This window comes from Mobula hypostoma, chromosome 13 (assembly GCF_963921235.1).
Source record: "Mobula hypostoma chromosome 13, sMobHyp1.1, whole genome shotgun sequence".
In the NCBI taxonomy this organism is placed as follows: Eukaryota; Metazoa; Chordata; class Chondrichthyes; order Myliobatiformes; family Myliobatidae; genus Mobula; species Mobula hypostoma.
In genome coordinates, this window is record NC_086109.1 from 19,783,127 (window position 1) to 19,800,563 (window position 17,437).

The 17,437-nt window shown below is 42.6% G+C and overlaps 1 protein-coding gene across 3 annotated transcripts in view; it reads left to right on the plus strand.

Moving 5' to 3' along the window:
* kcnd3 (potassium voltage-gated channel, Shal-related subfamily, member 3) overlaps positions 1 to 17,437 on the plus strand; it is a 392,845-nt gene that overhangs the window by 363,712 nt on the left and 11,696 nt on the right. For 2 of the 3 annotated variants that reach the window (XM_063065400.1, XM_063065399.1), the window contains exons 6-7: positions 78 to 137; positions 12,893 to 13,143. In XM_063065400.1, coding sequence (XP_062921470.1) covers positions 78 to 137; positions 12,893 to 13,143 — 311 coding nt within the window. The remainder of the gene's footprint in view (positions 1 to 77; positions 138 to 12,892; positions 13,144 to 17,437) is intronic. The other variant, XM_063065401.1, reaches the window with a different exon arrangement.

Consider the following 17,437-nt stretch of genomic DNA (forward strand, 5'->3'; position numbering starts at 1 on the left):
CACAATGCTAAGATTATTACACAGAATTCAAAACTGCATATCTGACACATTCCTTTTCTCTTCTGTTGATCTTGCAGGGACTGTCCTACCTGTTGGATGACCCTCTCTTATCGGTACGGACATCAACTTCCACCAAGGTACTTCTTATCTTCCCTCAGTTGATCTTCAGTACATGAATTGCTATGTATTGGGTCCTGCCTGGTCCTCTGATGCAGTTGTCATCCTCTGTGCTTTTGGTTGCTAGGCTACATGTGGAATTATCAGACTCCATTAGAACAAGAGCTTTTGCTTGTTGCTTCTAGAGAAAAAAAAATGTCTTTGTTCTCTCCTGCTCATGCAGGAGAATCTGCTGCCATCTGTACTCATCTCTGCTCGTGCAATCCAGTGAAGTACAATGGAACTGAATTTGCAAGAGGCCAGGAATAATGGCAGACACAGATTGCACATTTGCATTGGTGGCAGAAGACAACAGTAATTTAAAAAATAATTTGTGTAGCTTTAGAAAACATTCTATTCTATTTACTAGCAATAGCTTACTTTTACACTCAGTGGCCTCTTTATTAAGTGCAGGAACCTGGTGTGATTTTCTGTTCCTCTAGCCCATTCACTTCAAGGCTCAACATATTGTGTGTTCAGAGACGGTCTTCTGCACACCACCATTGTAACGCGTAGTTATTTGGGTTACTATCACCCTGCTGTCATCCTGAAGTAGTCTGGCCATTTTCCTCTGACCTCATTCATTAACAAGGCATTTTCGCCCACAGACCCACCACTCACTTGATTTTTTTCTGTTGTTGTTTTTCACACCATTCTCTGTAAACTCTAAAGACTGCTGTGCGTGAAAATCCCAAGAGATCAGCAGTTTCTGATATACTCAAACCACCCCTTCTGGCACCAACAATCAGTCCACGGGCAAAGACATTTGGATCACTTTTCTTTCCCATTCTGATATTTGATCTGAACACGTGAACCTCTCAACCATGTCTGTATGCCTTTTATGCAGCGGTCCCCAACCACCGGGCCGCGGACCAGTACCAGTCCGCAAAGCATGTGCTGCCGGGCCGTGAGGAAACAATATGAGTCAGCTGCACCTTTCCTCATTCCCTGTCACGCACTGTTGAACTTGAACATAGGGTTGCCAACTGTCCCGTATTTGCCGGGACATCCCGTATATTGGACTAAATTGGTTTGTCCCATACGGGACCGCCCTTGTCCTATATTTCTCCTGCTAAGGTAGAGCGTTCCTATGAAACCTTTCATGCCAAAATGGCATAAAGCAAAGAAGTAATTACCGTTAATTTATATGGGAAAAATTTTTGAGCATTCCCAGACCCAAAAAATAACCTAACAAACCATACCAAATAACACATAAAACCAAAAATAAATAACACTATCATATAGTAAAAGCAGGAATGATATGATAAATACACAGCCTATATAAAATAGAAATAATGTATGTACAGTATAGTCGGGAAGATGAAGGCAAAACTGATTTGTGGGGAAAAAATCGGTACGTAGGCGCATGCGCACATCACATGCGCACGTCACACATGCGCACACAGGTGCCCGCGCAAAACTTCAAGGTCATGGTAGTCTTTCCTGAGGTAAAGTGTCCCTGGATTTGACTCCTACTTTTGTCCCTCATTTGGGAGTGAGACAGTTGGCAACCCTAAATGTAAAAGACATGTTGAGGTGAGTTTAACCCTACTTGAATACCCCCACCCCCCCGTCAGCCGGTCCGCAAGAATATTGTCAATATTAAACAGGTCCATGGTGCAAAAAAGGTTGGGGACCCCTGCTTTTATGTACTAAGACGTTGGCACATGATTTGCTGATTAGGTATTTGCATTAAAGAGCAGGTACCTATTAAAGTGCCCACTGAGGGTATATAACACCCTTAATTAAATGGCACAGTTATAGTGTCATCTCTCCAAGGATTCCAAAGAACATAGTGGTCAGTAGAAATGAAGATTGACCTAATTTGCATCCTTAAGAATGCATTTCTGCAGTCTGACTATTTAGAATTTCCCTTGTGGTAGTGAAGCTGAATTGTTAATCTTTTTAGCAACTAGAATAATTTGGAACCCTTTCTCACTCCCACAAATAACTGCCTGTCTGTAAGCGATATTCTTGAGCCGTTGCTTGACCTGTCCTTGAGCTAAGTTTCCAAAACATGGCGGTTCACAGAACCGCTGACACAGAGTCGCGAGTCTCAGGTGCAGGCCCTTCAGCCCACCAACTCCTTGCCAGCCATCAATCACCCAACTTTGTTAATAATACGCTGATCTCGTGTTATGCACCAGGCTAATCCCTGGGGCGAGAGGGTTGTTCAGTCAGGTCTGGCTAAAGAAATGAGATGCCTGTTTGTTGGAGGGGTGATGCATGTGAGTCACACAATGAGCTCTAACACCAGAACACTGTGTTGCCAATAGATCGCTGATTTAATTCAAGTTCAAGTTCATGTTTATTGTTAATTAAACAACCATACATATGTATACAGCTGAACAAGAGATCGTTCCTTTGAAGCCTAACATAGTACATGCAGTCACACACAGCACATATAGTTATGATCCAACACATCCAGTCACAAAATAATAATCAGCACATGTTCCTGAGTGGTGGCCTGATCTGAAGTTTGACAAGTTGGCGTAAAATGCAAGGTTCATGTTTATGTGGGGCAGAATAACGTTAACCAGACTTACAGAATATTGCATTATTAATGTCCAGCGGTGCCTGGCGATCCTAAGAAAAACAGGTAAGACAAACATTTGCACCACTTGGTGGACCCGGAGAGGCCATTACAATGAAGCGTGCCACCATTTAGTCACACATCACTGAGCTATGAAGTCTTCACCTCACATGGGAACAATTTCCTGAAAGAAACCAACCTAGTCCTTAGCATTGTTGGACTACCAAGACACAGTTGGAGTTGGAGAAGTGTGGGGGGCGGGCGAGGCAGAATTCACATACCCACAATAGGGCTGAAAAATGATTGAGGGTGAAGGCAAAACCCTGAGTTAGCTGGATGTCAAAAGCTTTGAACATACCAAATGCTTCTGACATGAAGAAGCATGTTATGTTTCGTAACTTTGGAACATTATAATAATTGCAAGGAAAACACAGGGGTCAGTGAATATGGGTCTAACTTTATGTTTACTTTAAGCAAGGCACGCACGTATCACAAGGTAGTGTGATGCTGTATGCAATTCACATATTTATACGTATAACCCATAATGGATTATTTAAATGAACAAGAATGTTTAATCAAACTATATATGTGTGTGTGTGTGTGTGTGTGTGTGTGTGTGTGTGTGTATATAATGTGTGTGTGTGTGTGTGTGTGTATATGTGTGTGTGTGTGTGTGTGTATGTGTGTGTGTGTGTGTATATGTGTGTGTGTGTGTATATAATGTGTGTAAGATTACTCAGATATAACTGAAATATTAAATACTGAACATAACATGCACAAGGACAGAAACAAACATAAGACAATATGGACAGGAGAAGGCCACCTGCCCCACCATCCAGTATAATCATGATCTCAACTCCTCTTCTGCACCAGTTCCCCATAGCCCTCAGATCCTCAATGCTTCAAAAATGTATCTACCTCCATATTGATCTGACCTCCACCACCCTCTCAGCTTAAATTTTATCTTACTTTCAAACCCTTAAGATCATAGTTATCAAACTATCAAAATCTACTCAAATTGTTAGTTTTTTTTCTATTAAAAGATAAGATGTTTTAAAATATAAACAAATCCAAAACAATAGAATAATGCTAACACTTGCCTTTGCTCCTCACAGCCTATTTAACTTGAAGCAAGTCATTTGATTGGATCACCTATCTCAGTCAGTGGACTTTACACTCCTCTGCTGTTCTCCACAAGAAGCCAATGTCAGAGAATCGGTGGTGAATGGGCAGTCAGCAAGTTAGGGATCACAAGCATAGCAAGACTAAACTTGCTGGCACTCACAAGGGGAAATAAAGACAATCATTTGCAGAACTGTCAACTTTACCCTCCCCTAGCAGGGTCATTAGTGGACAGGGCAATACAGTAGCGTAGTTGTTAGCAAAACGCTTTACAGTACCCGTGACACAGGTTCAATTCCCACATTGTCTGTAAGGAGTTTGTCTGTACTTCCCACGATCGTGTGTGTTTCCTCCAGATGCTCCGGTTTCCTCCCACATTCCAAAGACCTACCAGTTGGTAGGTTAATTGGTCATTGTAAATTGTCCCATGATTGAGTTAGGATTAAATTGGGAGATTACTGGGCGGTGCGGCTCAAAGGCCTACTCCACACGCTATGTCAATAAATAAATAACAACATCTGTAAGAAATTATTCTGTTTGCACGTTCTCCCCGTGACCCCATGGGTTTCCTACGGGTGCTCCAGTTTCCTCCCATATTCCAAAGACACACAAGCTAGTCAATTGTGGGCCTGATAAATTGGTGCCAGAAGCAGGGTGGTTCTTGTGGGCTATCGCCAGCTCATCCTCGGCCTGTGTTGGTCGTTGATGCAAACTGTGCATTTCATTCGATGTTTCCAGGTGCATGTGACAAATAAAGCTAATCTTTAAAGAATAAATCCTTAAGCAACTTTAATAAAAGGGAAGATTTAAACAACAACCTAACATAGGACTGAGAAGTGAAAATACGACGAGGTTTATCAAGGAAACTGCATTATATAGGTCCTTGGTAAATGAAGGTACAGATGCTAATGATAGTGTAAATAAAATGGAGACAAGTAAGAATAGAAGGATTATGACAGTCTGGTGCCTGTGTAACTATACCCTCACAAGGAGTACAGTGAAATAATGAGCACAGAAAATATCTGAGAAGATTAGATACAGAATATTCATTGTATCTACCATCTACTTTCACTTCTGATTGAAAAACATCTTGTTCAATGAGCAATCAGCGAGTATAATCTTTTGTCACCATAGAAATTGTCTTTAATGTTTATTTCAGTGAATTGTTCCCTGAAGTCAATTGAGCCCAAGGTCAAATCGACAATTTGCTGCTGATTAGAAAGCAAAATCATTTATTAATTCAAATCTGCATTTAACATACTTTTGATCTCAAAAGTGTTATGAGTTCAGTTCTTGGTATATTCAATGAGGAGGCAAAATTTGTGAGACAATGCTGCTGGGGGAAATGTCTCAGGCAACAAATGTATGAGGGCAAAGGTCAGAGTGTGCTATTAGTGGACCGTCACAATTAATCACCAGAGGTCAGTGGGGAAGCACCTTTGTCCCAAGCCTTTGAATGAAGTCTCATGTTAGGAACAGCAATTCATCATCTTTAACCTGCATTGCTAAGTGGCTTCATTGTTAATCTTCATTTCAAATCATAGCAGTCAACATTTCAGTCAAAACCTGAAATGTCAACAGCTCTTTTCCTCGCACAGATGATGCTTGACCTGCTGAGATTGCACCAATGTGACTTTGTAAGTTTTTAAATACAGTACCTCAGATACAGAGAAACATTCAAAACCTATTAACATTCCTTTAAATAATTAAAGTAAGAAACAAAGTAAATAAAATGTATTAAAAATGCATTAAGATACCAATAAATAATTAACCTCGTTTCCCTCTGGATGGTTCCCATTCCTCTGCGATTTCTTTCTGTCTTGTCAAGTCCTTTTGAAAAATGGTTGATAGGTTCTTGATTAGTCAGGGTGTCAAAAATTACTGGGGGCAGGCAGGAAGATGGGTGGAGAGTGATAATAAATTAGCCATGATGGAATAGCAGAGCAGACACAATGGGCTGAATGGCCTAATTCTGCTCTTATATCTATGGTCTTATGGTCTAAAGACAGTACATTCCAGGTTGTCCTCAATTTGGTCCTACAATTACATGCACTGCCAAACAGATATGGACGAATAGGTCCAATTTTCCTGGGCCTTGTGATCACCAAGTCAGGTAGTGAGGCATAGTTAGGCTTCAGCAAAGATTCTGTCTCGATGAGATAACATTAATTTCTTGGCCCCAGAACAACTTTACCGAAGGTGAGGCAGGAAGATACGTGGCCTTGGAGACACAAGAGACCACAGATGCTGGAATTCGTAGCAACAAAAAATCAGCTGGAGGAACTCAGCATGCCGAGCAGCATCTGTGGTGGGGAAAGGAACCGTCAACATTCTGGTCAAAATCTTCAATGCTGACAGCTCCTTTCCTCATACAGATGATGCTCAACCTGCTGAGTTCCTCCAGTGGAATGTAGGTATGTGACTTTGTAAGATTTTAAACACAATACCTCAGGTGTAGAGAAACATCCAAAACCTATTAACATTCTTTAAATAATTAAAGTAAAAGATAAATTAAATAAAATATATTAAAATTGCATTAAGATGCCAAAAAATTGAAAACATTAAAATAACACAATTTGTCGTTTTTCTTCCCGAACTTCAGATCATGAATCTCCATTTAAATGAATGGGGATCACGAGCCTTCACCAGGTAATGTGACAAATGCCCCAATATCTCTCCAAGTTTACAGTCAGGCTGTGTAAGCCCCTGATGTACCTGCCAATGAACTGCTGAAACACTGGGTATTGCCCACTCTACTCAGCTCATTATATTTCAAAAATTCTCTCACCACTCTCCTGATTATTTTGCCATTTCTGTTCGGTACCCTTGAAGCAATATATTATAACAAATCATGAAAATGACCGAACAAACAAGTAAAGTAAATAATAAGGAACAAGTTTTCAGGGAGTGATAAATACTTGAACACATTGATAAAAATATGAAGTCTTTTACAATTTTTGACTTTTCTTCAGTTAATAAATAAATAAACGATAAAAACACATTTAGTCCAACGGACTTGCTTTTACATGCTGATTTTAATCCAATTGTGCACTCTATACTTCATTCCCTTCGATCCAGGATCATTTCTGCACAGCCTTGCAAACCTTTCTCTTTACTTCAGCAGTCTTCTCACATTAGTTGTTGCAGCTGTAAGCCAGTGCGAAATAATTTGGTGCAATTCCCTTGTACTTTCATTCTCTTCTTTAGTTGCTTTAAGACAGTGACAGGAGCTTTCTGTTATTCCAGTTCATATGCAACCATAATGAAGGAACCTTGTATTTCTCCTACCTCAGCCATAGGGAAATAAGAAACCTTTCACACCAGCGGCTTTGATCCGGTAGTCCTACCAAGTACCCATATTTTGAAGGGTTGCTTCTCATTTATCACACTCTGAGCCAGAGGTGGCGAACCTTTATAAGAGTGTGTGCCCAAACTGGCAATGATCTAAAAAGTTCTCTCACCTGCCATGGTAATTTTGAGCAAAGATTATCATTGATTAATGAATTAGTAACAATTACGATGGACTTTTTTAAGGAAAGAGATGAGTCCAGATGCTTATTTGCATGTATTCATTGTTCTACTATTAATAAAAGTATAAAAAAAACACGGATTGAAATAAATGAAGCATTTTAGAAAACTTGTTCAAAAATTATTCATATTAATCTTTTAAAAATACAACTGAAATGTAACATTATTACTATATAGTATCGCTACTCTAACTATTTACTATCCACATACTAATGTGTATACCAGGTCTGAGAGCATTTCAAAACCTATTATCCAACGTCATGTGTTCTCACAACCATCCAGCTGGCACCAAGCTGGCATGAGACACTTCCTGTGAAAACACCTCACTGCACTCAGGTTGTGAAAATTAATGTACTGCTTCATTTGGCAGTAAAGATAATCATAATGTATCTTTGTATTATGGGTGGAGTTTAAAGCATTGAGGGGCAGCATCTCATGCCACGTGCCAAATAATCTTTTGCACAAGTTATCTTGGGCACACATGCTATAGGTTCGCCACCCTGCTCTAGGCAATTTTTTTTTAAACTCTGTCCTTCTGTCATCTATCCCTAAGCTATCCCAGCATTTCTCATTCCAGCACGTACAGTTCAGTTCATCTCTCCCAGCCTACGGTAACATATCACATGAATGAGGCTTCCTTCAGTCAGGGTCGACTATGGATGTTGTGTCCTAGCTGCTTAGATACACAAGCCTAGGCAGTACAATATGGAGAGCAAGCTGTTGCCCAGGCGGCAAGCTCCCTCTCTCCACGCATCCGATGAACCCAAAGGAACAGCAGGGACCAGTACAGCTTTGTGGGAGTTGCCAGTCAGCATTGAACTCAACATAGGTCTGCCTTAGGGACTCCAGTTCTGTCCAGTTCTGAATTTTTCCCTCAGGGTTTACTCTGAAGCCTTCTCCTTGAGTGGGTTTAACCGCAATGCAGCAGAGGTTTGAGATCAGAGTTTTTCTTCTGCTGGATGAGCTGCCAAACACAGCTGGCGAGCCCCAGCTGCCCGAAGCGACTGGTTTTAAGGCACCAGTAGCCCGCCTTTGCCTCTTCTCCTGTCAGTGGAAGTGGTTCCACTGCGCTTAGTAGCTAAGCCACATGTGAAGGCCAGGAGCTGAACTTGGTTGTCAGAGGCTATTTGAGATGCACGCCATTGGGTGCATTTTGTAGGTAGTGAGAGCTTGTCCCCACTCCCACTCGTAGCTTTAACATCGTTAAGGAACCAATATCTCTCATATTGCATGTATGTCACCATTACCAAATAGCACTGACCCATTCCATCCTTATCCAAACAACTTGACCAGGCTTATTTTGCCACCTATCTCATCTACTTAAACCCAACCCAATCATTTAAACAGACTCACTCTATCTTCCCAACTTACCTGAACACTTCTCACTTTACCCTACTTCACCTCATTACCTCCTAATGCAAAACACTCACTTTATACTAACTCCTTCCATTCCACTTCTCCCACTTCTGCCTTCAACCTTCACCTCCACCTCAGCCTGCGTTAAGCTGCACCTCATCATGAACAACCCTGATACACCTCGACCCCCCATCATCTATCCCAATGTATCCCACTTGACCAACCCTGATACACCTCGACCCACCATCATCTATCTCAATGTATCCCACTTGTCCAACCCTGATACACCTCGACCCACCATCATCTATCTCAATGTATCCCACCTGAACAACCCTGATACACCTCGACCCACCATCATCTATCTCAATGTATCTCTCTTGACCGACCCTGATACACCTCGACCCACCATCATCTATCTCAATGTATCTCACTTGACCGACCCTGATACACCTCGACCCACCATCATCTATCTCAATGTATCTCACTTGACCGACCCTGATACACCTCGACCCACCATCATCTATCTCAATGTATCTCACTTGACCGACCCTGATACACCTCGACCCACCATCATCTATCTCAATGTATCTCTCTTGACCGACCCTGATACACCTCGACCCACCATCATCTATCTCAATGTATCTCACTTGACCGACCCTGATACACTTCGACCCACCATCATCTATCTCAATGCATCCCGCTTGAACAACCCTGATACACCTCGACCCACCATCATCTGTCCCAATGTATCCCACTTGACCAACCCTGATACACCTCGACCCACCATCATCTATCTCAATGTATCCCACTTGTCCAACCCTGATACACCTCGACCCACCATCATCTATCTCAATGTATCCCACCTGAACAACCCTGATACACCTCGACCCACCATCATCTATCTCAATGTATCTCTCTTGACCGACCCTGATACACCTCGACCCACCATCATCTATCTCAATGTATCTCACTTGACCGACCCTGATACACCTCGACCCACCATCATCTATCTCAATGTATCTCACTTGACCGACCCTGATACACCTCGACCCACCATCATCTATCTCAATGTATCTCACTTGACCGACCCTGATACACCTCGACCCACCATCATCTATCTCAATGTATCTCTCTTGACCGACCCTGATACACCTCGACCCACCATCATCTATCTCAATGTATCTCACTTGACCGACCCTGATACACTTCGACCCACCATCATCTATCTCAATGCATCCCGCTTGAACAACCCTGATACACCTCGACCCACCATCATCTATCTCAATGCATCCCGCTTGAACAACCCTGATACACCTCGACCCACCATCATCTATCTCAATGTATCCCACTTGACCAATCCTGATTCACCTCGACCCACCATCATCTATCTCAATGTATCCCACTTGACCAATCCTGATTCACCTCGACCCACCATCATCTATCTCAATGTATCCCACTTGAACAACCCTGATACACCTCGACCCCCCATCATCTATCTCAATGTATCCCACTTGAACCCTGATACACCTCGACCCACCATCACCTATCTCAATGTATCCCACCTGACCAACCCTGATACACCTCGACCCACCATCATCTATCTCAATGTATCCCACTTGAACCCTGATACACCTCGACCCACCATCACCTATCTCAATGTATCCCACCTGAACAACCCTGATACACCTCGACCCACCATCATCTATCTCAATGTATCCCACTTGAACACATTCCACGCCAGATATGACTGGAAAACATACACCACTCACCTCATTGTAATCCCATCTCTCATAATCTGTAGGTGAGGGTTGACGACTGAAATTCTCCATTGAGATTCCTTACTGCTTTTAATAACAATAATAATATCTTCCTGTGCCTCACTGGCGCATCGGGCAGGAACCTTGCCGTTTCTTCAGTGTTTGTCTGTTTTACACTCAACCCAGAAAGCGTGCAAGGAGCCAGCCGGATTCGAACATGGGACTACTTGTCCCGAAATCCAGTGTGGTTGCCATGGTCCTGCTGGCCGGCCTTACTGCTTTTACTGGGCAATTACTATTTGAAGCAGGGGGAGGAACGACACAGCAGTGTCCATCATTCCCAAAGCAGCCACACTATTGAAATGTTTACATCACACACATTCCTCAGAGTGCTGTACTACCAAAGGAATATTCTGACTACACCAAAGTAACTGTTCTATTTCTTTAATTCTTTAAAATCAAGAGCAGGAGGCATACAACAGACGTTTTTGCTTTGTAGCCACCAGATTGCCTGAAAATAATTGTGAATTTGAAGAGATGCTCTTTGTAGAAATGTGTCTTTGAATCCCTTTCGCACTTGATAGAGCAGTGATAAATTTAACTGCAAGAGTCCCAGAGATTCTTATCAAGGTCACTTAATTCACTGCATATTATATTTGAAAGAGCTGAGAAGGTGCACCAAATTAGTCCAAAGCACCACTCCCTTTGGACCAGAGAGGCTTAAGACAAGATTTGATAAATGGGTCAGAATCAAGAAGCGTTTGTTGGTTAAAAAAATGAAGAAAAAGTTTTACCACTGGCAAAAGGCTTTGAAACAAGGACCAAAAGAGGCACGAGGAAAGTTTTCCTCAATTTGATGTGACCTGAAATGCACGGTCTGAAAGGGCGACAGAAGCAAATCCAAAGAGCAGACTTGCCAGCCCAGTTGCAGATGCCCAAGTCTTATCAAGTTGACCTTCTGCACCTGGGACACCCCCACTCCACCCCACCCTCGCAGCAATCTCGATAAGAAGTAGTCTGAATGATTTCGTGTTAAGTCCCCGACTACCCCACCCCACAGTGCCCCATGAGAACACCCTGACATCCTCTAACACAGGGGTCCCCAACCTTTTTTTTAAATGCCAAGGACCAATACCATTAAGCAAGGGGTCCATGGACCTCATGTTGGGAACTTCTCCTCTAACAGGAAGCAGAACTAGGGTCTTCTGTCAAAAGGAGAATTTGTCAAATGCCTCTGGTCTTTAAAATCTTGTAAATGCTTTAAGAAGTGAAATTGCTAAAACTTTAAAAGAAAATAAATGCACTTTAAGAGATACAAGATATTCTGCAGATGTTGGAAATCCAGAGCAACACACACAAAATGCTGGCGGAACATACTGGAGTTCCTCAGCATTTGACTTGCTGAGTTCTTCCAGTATTTTGTTCAATGTTTTCACAACATTTACAAATCACTTGAACAAAATGAGGTGCAGCCAGCAGGGCTGCTGCCTCAGCACCAGGAAACTATATTCAACCCCAATGTGTACTTTTCCCCTGTGACTGTATGGAGGTGGGGGCTGAAAGAGAAACGGATCATCCATGATGAAATGGCGGAGTGGACTCGATGGGCCAAATGGCCTAATTTTGCTCCTGCATCATATGGTCTTATGGTCTTATTCTCTCCAGATCCTTCAGTTTCCTTCCAAATCCCAAAGGCGTACAGGTTGGAATAATAATTGGCCACTGTAAATTTCCCCTAGTTGCAGAGGTGTGGCACAATAGTATAACAGTTAACACATGGCTTTACAGCACCAGAGCAGGGTTCAATTCCCGCTGCCATCTGTACATTCTCCGAGTGACCGCCTGGGTATCTTCCAGGTGCTCTAACTTTCTCCCACATTTGAAAGACGAACTGGATTCGTGATTAATGATTTGTGGGCGTGCTATAGTGGCCTGGAGCATGGCAACACTCCTGGGCTGCCTGGCAGAACCCGTCACTGATTTGATTTGACGCAAGCAACGCCTTTCACTTGTACATGTGACAACAGAGCTGGTCTTTCAAACGTGGCGCTGCTGTGTCAGAACACCCCAGGGACGTGTTCAAACCAGGCCCCTGAGCAGGTCGCGTTCGCTCCTTTTCTCTGCCACTGCATAAATTTTCTCCAGGTGCCCCAGTTTCCTTCCTGCAGGTTGGTATGATAACTCTGTAAATTGGTAGAATCTGGGAAGAGTTGATGAGAAAGTGGGGAGAATAGAACAGGATTAATGTAAATGGGTTACTGGTGGTCAGAACAGACTCAGTGGGCAGAAGGGCCTGATCTTTCCAAGACTCTATAATGGCCCACCTTTCCCATTCAAATGCCCATTGAATTAGTGTTTCCTCTCATCCTGGTCTGACTCCACTCTTTTGCTGCTCACTAGTTCGCCACCTGAACCTTTAACCTCCTCTTAATTTTACCAGAACCACGAGTTTCTCGATGAGCCGGCTTTCGAACAGAATTGCCTCGAAGGTTCGATGCAGAACTGCCCGTCCACTCATAGCCCCTCACTTTCCTCCGAGTCTGGGACAGCCAGCACCTGTTGTTCCCGCCGGAGTAACAAGAAGTCCACTCACCTGCCCAACTCCAGCGTGTCAGCGGCGAATCTGAGAAGCATGCAGGAACTCAGCACCATTCACATTCAGTGCGGGGAGCAGATATCCTTCAACACCAGGTAAAACCTCAAGGCACAGCACAACTGGCATGTGGAAAGTTGCACCTTACCAATACTGTGCCACTATTCTCGTGTAGGAATTATCCAGGTTAGAGCTAAAGAGAGACAACACTGGAACATAGAAATCAAATTGCCACATAGTTAAATGTCTGAAAATGGCAATATTTATATGTCCAAATGAGAAAAGGTGGCGATGGGGGCACCTTTTTACTTGTATACACAGTGAGTTGTTATGACGTAAAATGACCTGAAAGTCAGAAGAGAATTAGATGAATTTTTGATGAAGAAACTTTTATAGGGTGAATGAGGAAGAGTGAGATTAATGAATGGCTCTTACAAATTGCCAGTGCTAGCAAAATGGGCCAAGTACTCTCTTACTATCCTATAAGAGGCAGGGCAGCACGGTAGCGTAGTGGTTAGCACAACATTCTACAGTAAATTGGTAAATTACCAGGGTTCAATTCCTGCCACTGCCTGTAAGGAATTTGTACGTTCTCCCCATGACCACATGGGTTTCCTCCAGGTGCTCTGGTTTCCTCCCACAGTCCAAAGACCCACTGGTTGATAGGGTTAATTGACATTGTAAATTCTCCTGTGATTAGGCTAGGGTTAAAATTGGGGGTGTGCTCAGCGGCATGGTTTGAAGAGCCAGAAGGGCTTACTGAGTGCAGTAAAGGGAGGTTGCACGTTAGTTCTCCCAGGCACACGGGGCATCTCACCCGAGAGTCCACATAACTTCTGGTAATTATCACCCAGCCTGTACTGTTTTATCGTCAACCTTTCAAACAAAACAAGGAAACAGAGAAGCCAGGTGTCTGCTGCTCATGAATCATTTAAAATAGTTTTCTTAACGAGGAAGTGAATACAATAATGTTCAGTTCCTTAAGTGAAATATTGATCTAAATGCTTTTACCCCCTGTGTTGTTGATTTTGGTATAATGGATAAGTTCATGCATTTTTCAAAATAATTGCAACACCAGGCAGTGAATGACTGATTTAATATTAACAGGAGGACGTAATACATGCTGTGCTGTTTAATTGTTCTGTGAAAACTATCACTGAAGCATCACACAGTGACCTTAAAATTTAAAATTCTTGAAGGTAGTGCAGAAGGGAACCAGTGGAAGCCTGCTCTGGGTTCAGTCAGCGTGAGGAGGAGCATAGAAGCTGTTACTGAACAAACACATTGAAAGCCACCCCAAGGAAGCACCAGTCCTGGATACTGCCAGAGATTAGGGAAGTTTCATAATAGGATAAGTACATTAAGTCTCCCTTTGACTTAGAGGAACAACGTTTTCATCGGGTCAGAACGGGAGCATGGCTGCTAATATAACACTAGCACAGCACCAGAGACCCAGGTTCAATTCTGCCGTAAGAGGTTTGTATGTTTTCCCTGTTGTTGTGTGGGTTTTCTCTGGGTTCTCCCGTTTCCTCCCACATTCTAAAGTTAGTTAGTAGGTTAAATAGTCACACGGGCGTAATTGGGTGGCGCGGGCTCGTTAGGCCAGAAGGGCCTGTTACCGTGCAGCATCTCTAAATAAGAAAATAAAATCAAATTAAATTTTCACAAACCTACGTAGCTTCCTCTCATCGTCTGAGCAGGATCTAACTTCCTTCCTGTATCTAACCACTATCCCATTTAACCTCATACATGACTTGTGTTTTCATGAAACTTCAGACCATGAATGTTTTTTTTTACTGGTAAATGTTTCTTAAATGAAATTAGGTTCCAGAACCGATGGAAATAAGACTCTAATCCAAGGGTTCCCAACCTGAGGTCCACAGACCCCTTGCTTAATAGTATTGGTCCATGGCATGATAAAGGTTGGGAACCCTTGCTCTAACCAGTCTGACTGAATGGCTCAGGGGCTCAAGATGCAGAGCAACCTCCTTCTATCCACTGTTACTGCATGTTGGACCCTTTTTCCACCTTAGCTCTGAAGTTTTGAACCCACCCCAATTCTGCTATCCATTTTTAAAGAGATGCATGTCAATGGGGAGAATAATAAATAGTATAGCATCATCATAAAATCATTCAGCACTAAGAGAGGTCTGTTGCCCCACCATGTCCATGCATGAACCCAGCAAAAATAATCCCATTTTCCAGTAACACCCGCAAAATGCTGGAGGAACTCAGCAGGCCATTTTCCAGCAATTGGCCCAGAGCCCTCTGTATTTGGTAATTCAAGTTCTCATCTACTGTACCCATTCCTTACATGGTGTGAGAGCCTCTGCTTCCCCTAACCTTCAGGCAATGAGTTTCCAATGGAGGTCTTCAGTTTATTAACCCTAGTCAGCTGATGGATGATCTACCTTCCACTTTCTTCCAACTATTCTTACTAACCCACATGGCTTCTGCTTCTCCATTCATTCTCTTGTGCCTCTGAATGTTTGAACACACCTTTGTTGTTCCTTTTCAGTGTTCCCAATCCTTTTCTGCTCCTGACATCTCCAAAATCTGAAGATGTCAACTAAATAAATGAACTCAGTTCATTTTTGGAGCTGGTGAGTGAGGGATAAGACAAGACAAGATGTCAGATACAGATGTCCTTGTTTATCTTTGAATGACTGAATGTAACAGTAAGGCTTACTGAAGTTGGAAAACTATAATTGTTTATACTTTGTCATTGCAAACTAGGTTACTGTTTACTCAGAATGATTACACTATTGGCTACAGTTTTATTGCTCACCCAAGGAAAGTAATAGAATTGAGAATGATTGATTTTAAAAGCTTTCCAAATGTTTGAAACATGCACACACAAAATCCTCAGTTTTCTTCAAATTTTCCCCAGTTTGGAGAGTTATCGCTCATAGCCATAGACATTCGGCTCCAAACCCAATAAACAGGCATCTTCATAAAAACAAGGTTGGACCATTTGAGAAGGAAATCAGGAAGCATTTTCCTCACCTCAAGAGCAACAGAGATTTGGAATGCTCTTTTCCAAAAGGATTCTGAGGACACAAGAGGCTAAGGATGGTGGAATATTGAAGGGGAAAAAAAACAAGATTCTTGAGGAACTCAGTGTCTGTGGAAGGAAATGGACAGTTGACGTTTTGAAACAAGATCCTTTTTCTGAACAGCAGTCCAGTTGAAGGATCTCAACCCATATTATTTCCCTCCATGGATGCTACCTGACCCACTGAGTTCCCCAGCAGTTTTCAACACGCAGACCCTTCTTTAGATGGAGAATGGTGAACCTGTGGAATTTATTGCTACAGGCAGCTGCGGAGGCCAAGTCATTAAGGTGTACTTAATGCAGAGGTTGATAGGTCCTTGATTAGACAGGGCGCCAAAGAGTACAGGGAGAAGGCAGGAGATTCGGGTTGAGTGGGATAATAAATCAACCATGATCAAATGGCAGAGCAGGTTCAATGGACTGAACTGCCTCATTCTGCTCCTGTGTCTTATGGTCTTAAGGTTTTATGGGACTAAGATATTTTGGGGTGGGAAAGAGAAAATAGAAAGAATACTCAGGAGATCGGGCAGGGAGGGAAACAGAGTAAACACTACATTAGAACTGTAGCCAGCTGGAAGCCCGAGAAGAGTTTAATCATCATATACACCGGGAAAAGCACTAGATCCACTTTTATTACATTGCTTTAGCTTTAGAAATCGGCACCAAATTTGTAGGCATTGGTGCAGGTGTGGAAAGATATGAGAACTTTATTTGCTGAGAGTAAAGCAGAATAAAATATGCCTTAAATTAGGAGTGGAAAAGAAAGGGCAGGAACAGGATGCTGGATTATCTCTCAGAAGACTGTTTTTCCTTAATACTCTCTATCAGATCCTGTGGAATTTTGAGTAAAACGTAATTGAAGATCAGTTTAGTCATAATATAATTGAACATACAGCTGTCTCAAGGGCTGAATTGCCACTCAGGTCCAAGGACCAATGCCTCATATTCCATCTGGGTAGCCTCCAACCTGACAACATGAATATTGATTTCTCTAACTTCTTGTAATTTCTCCCCTTCCCCCTTCTCTCTTTACCATTCCTCACTATGGCTGCCCAGTGCCTCCCTCTGCTATCCCTCCTCCTCCCTTTCTTCCATGGTCCACCTTCTTCTCCTATCAAATTCCTTCTTCTTCAGCCTTTTATCTTTTCCACCTATCACCTCCCAACTTATTATTTCATTCCCCCTCCCCCACACACCCACCTTCCTCCTCACCTGGTTTCATCTATCACCTGCTGGCTTGTACTCCTTCTCCTCCCCACCTCTTTATTCCAACTTCTTCCTCCTTCCTTTCCAATCAAAATGAAGAGTCTCAGCTCGAAATGTAGATACTTTATTCC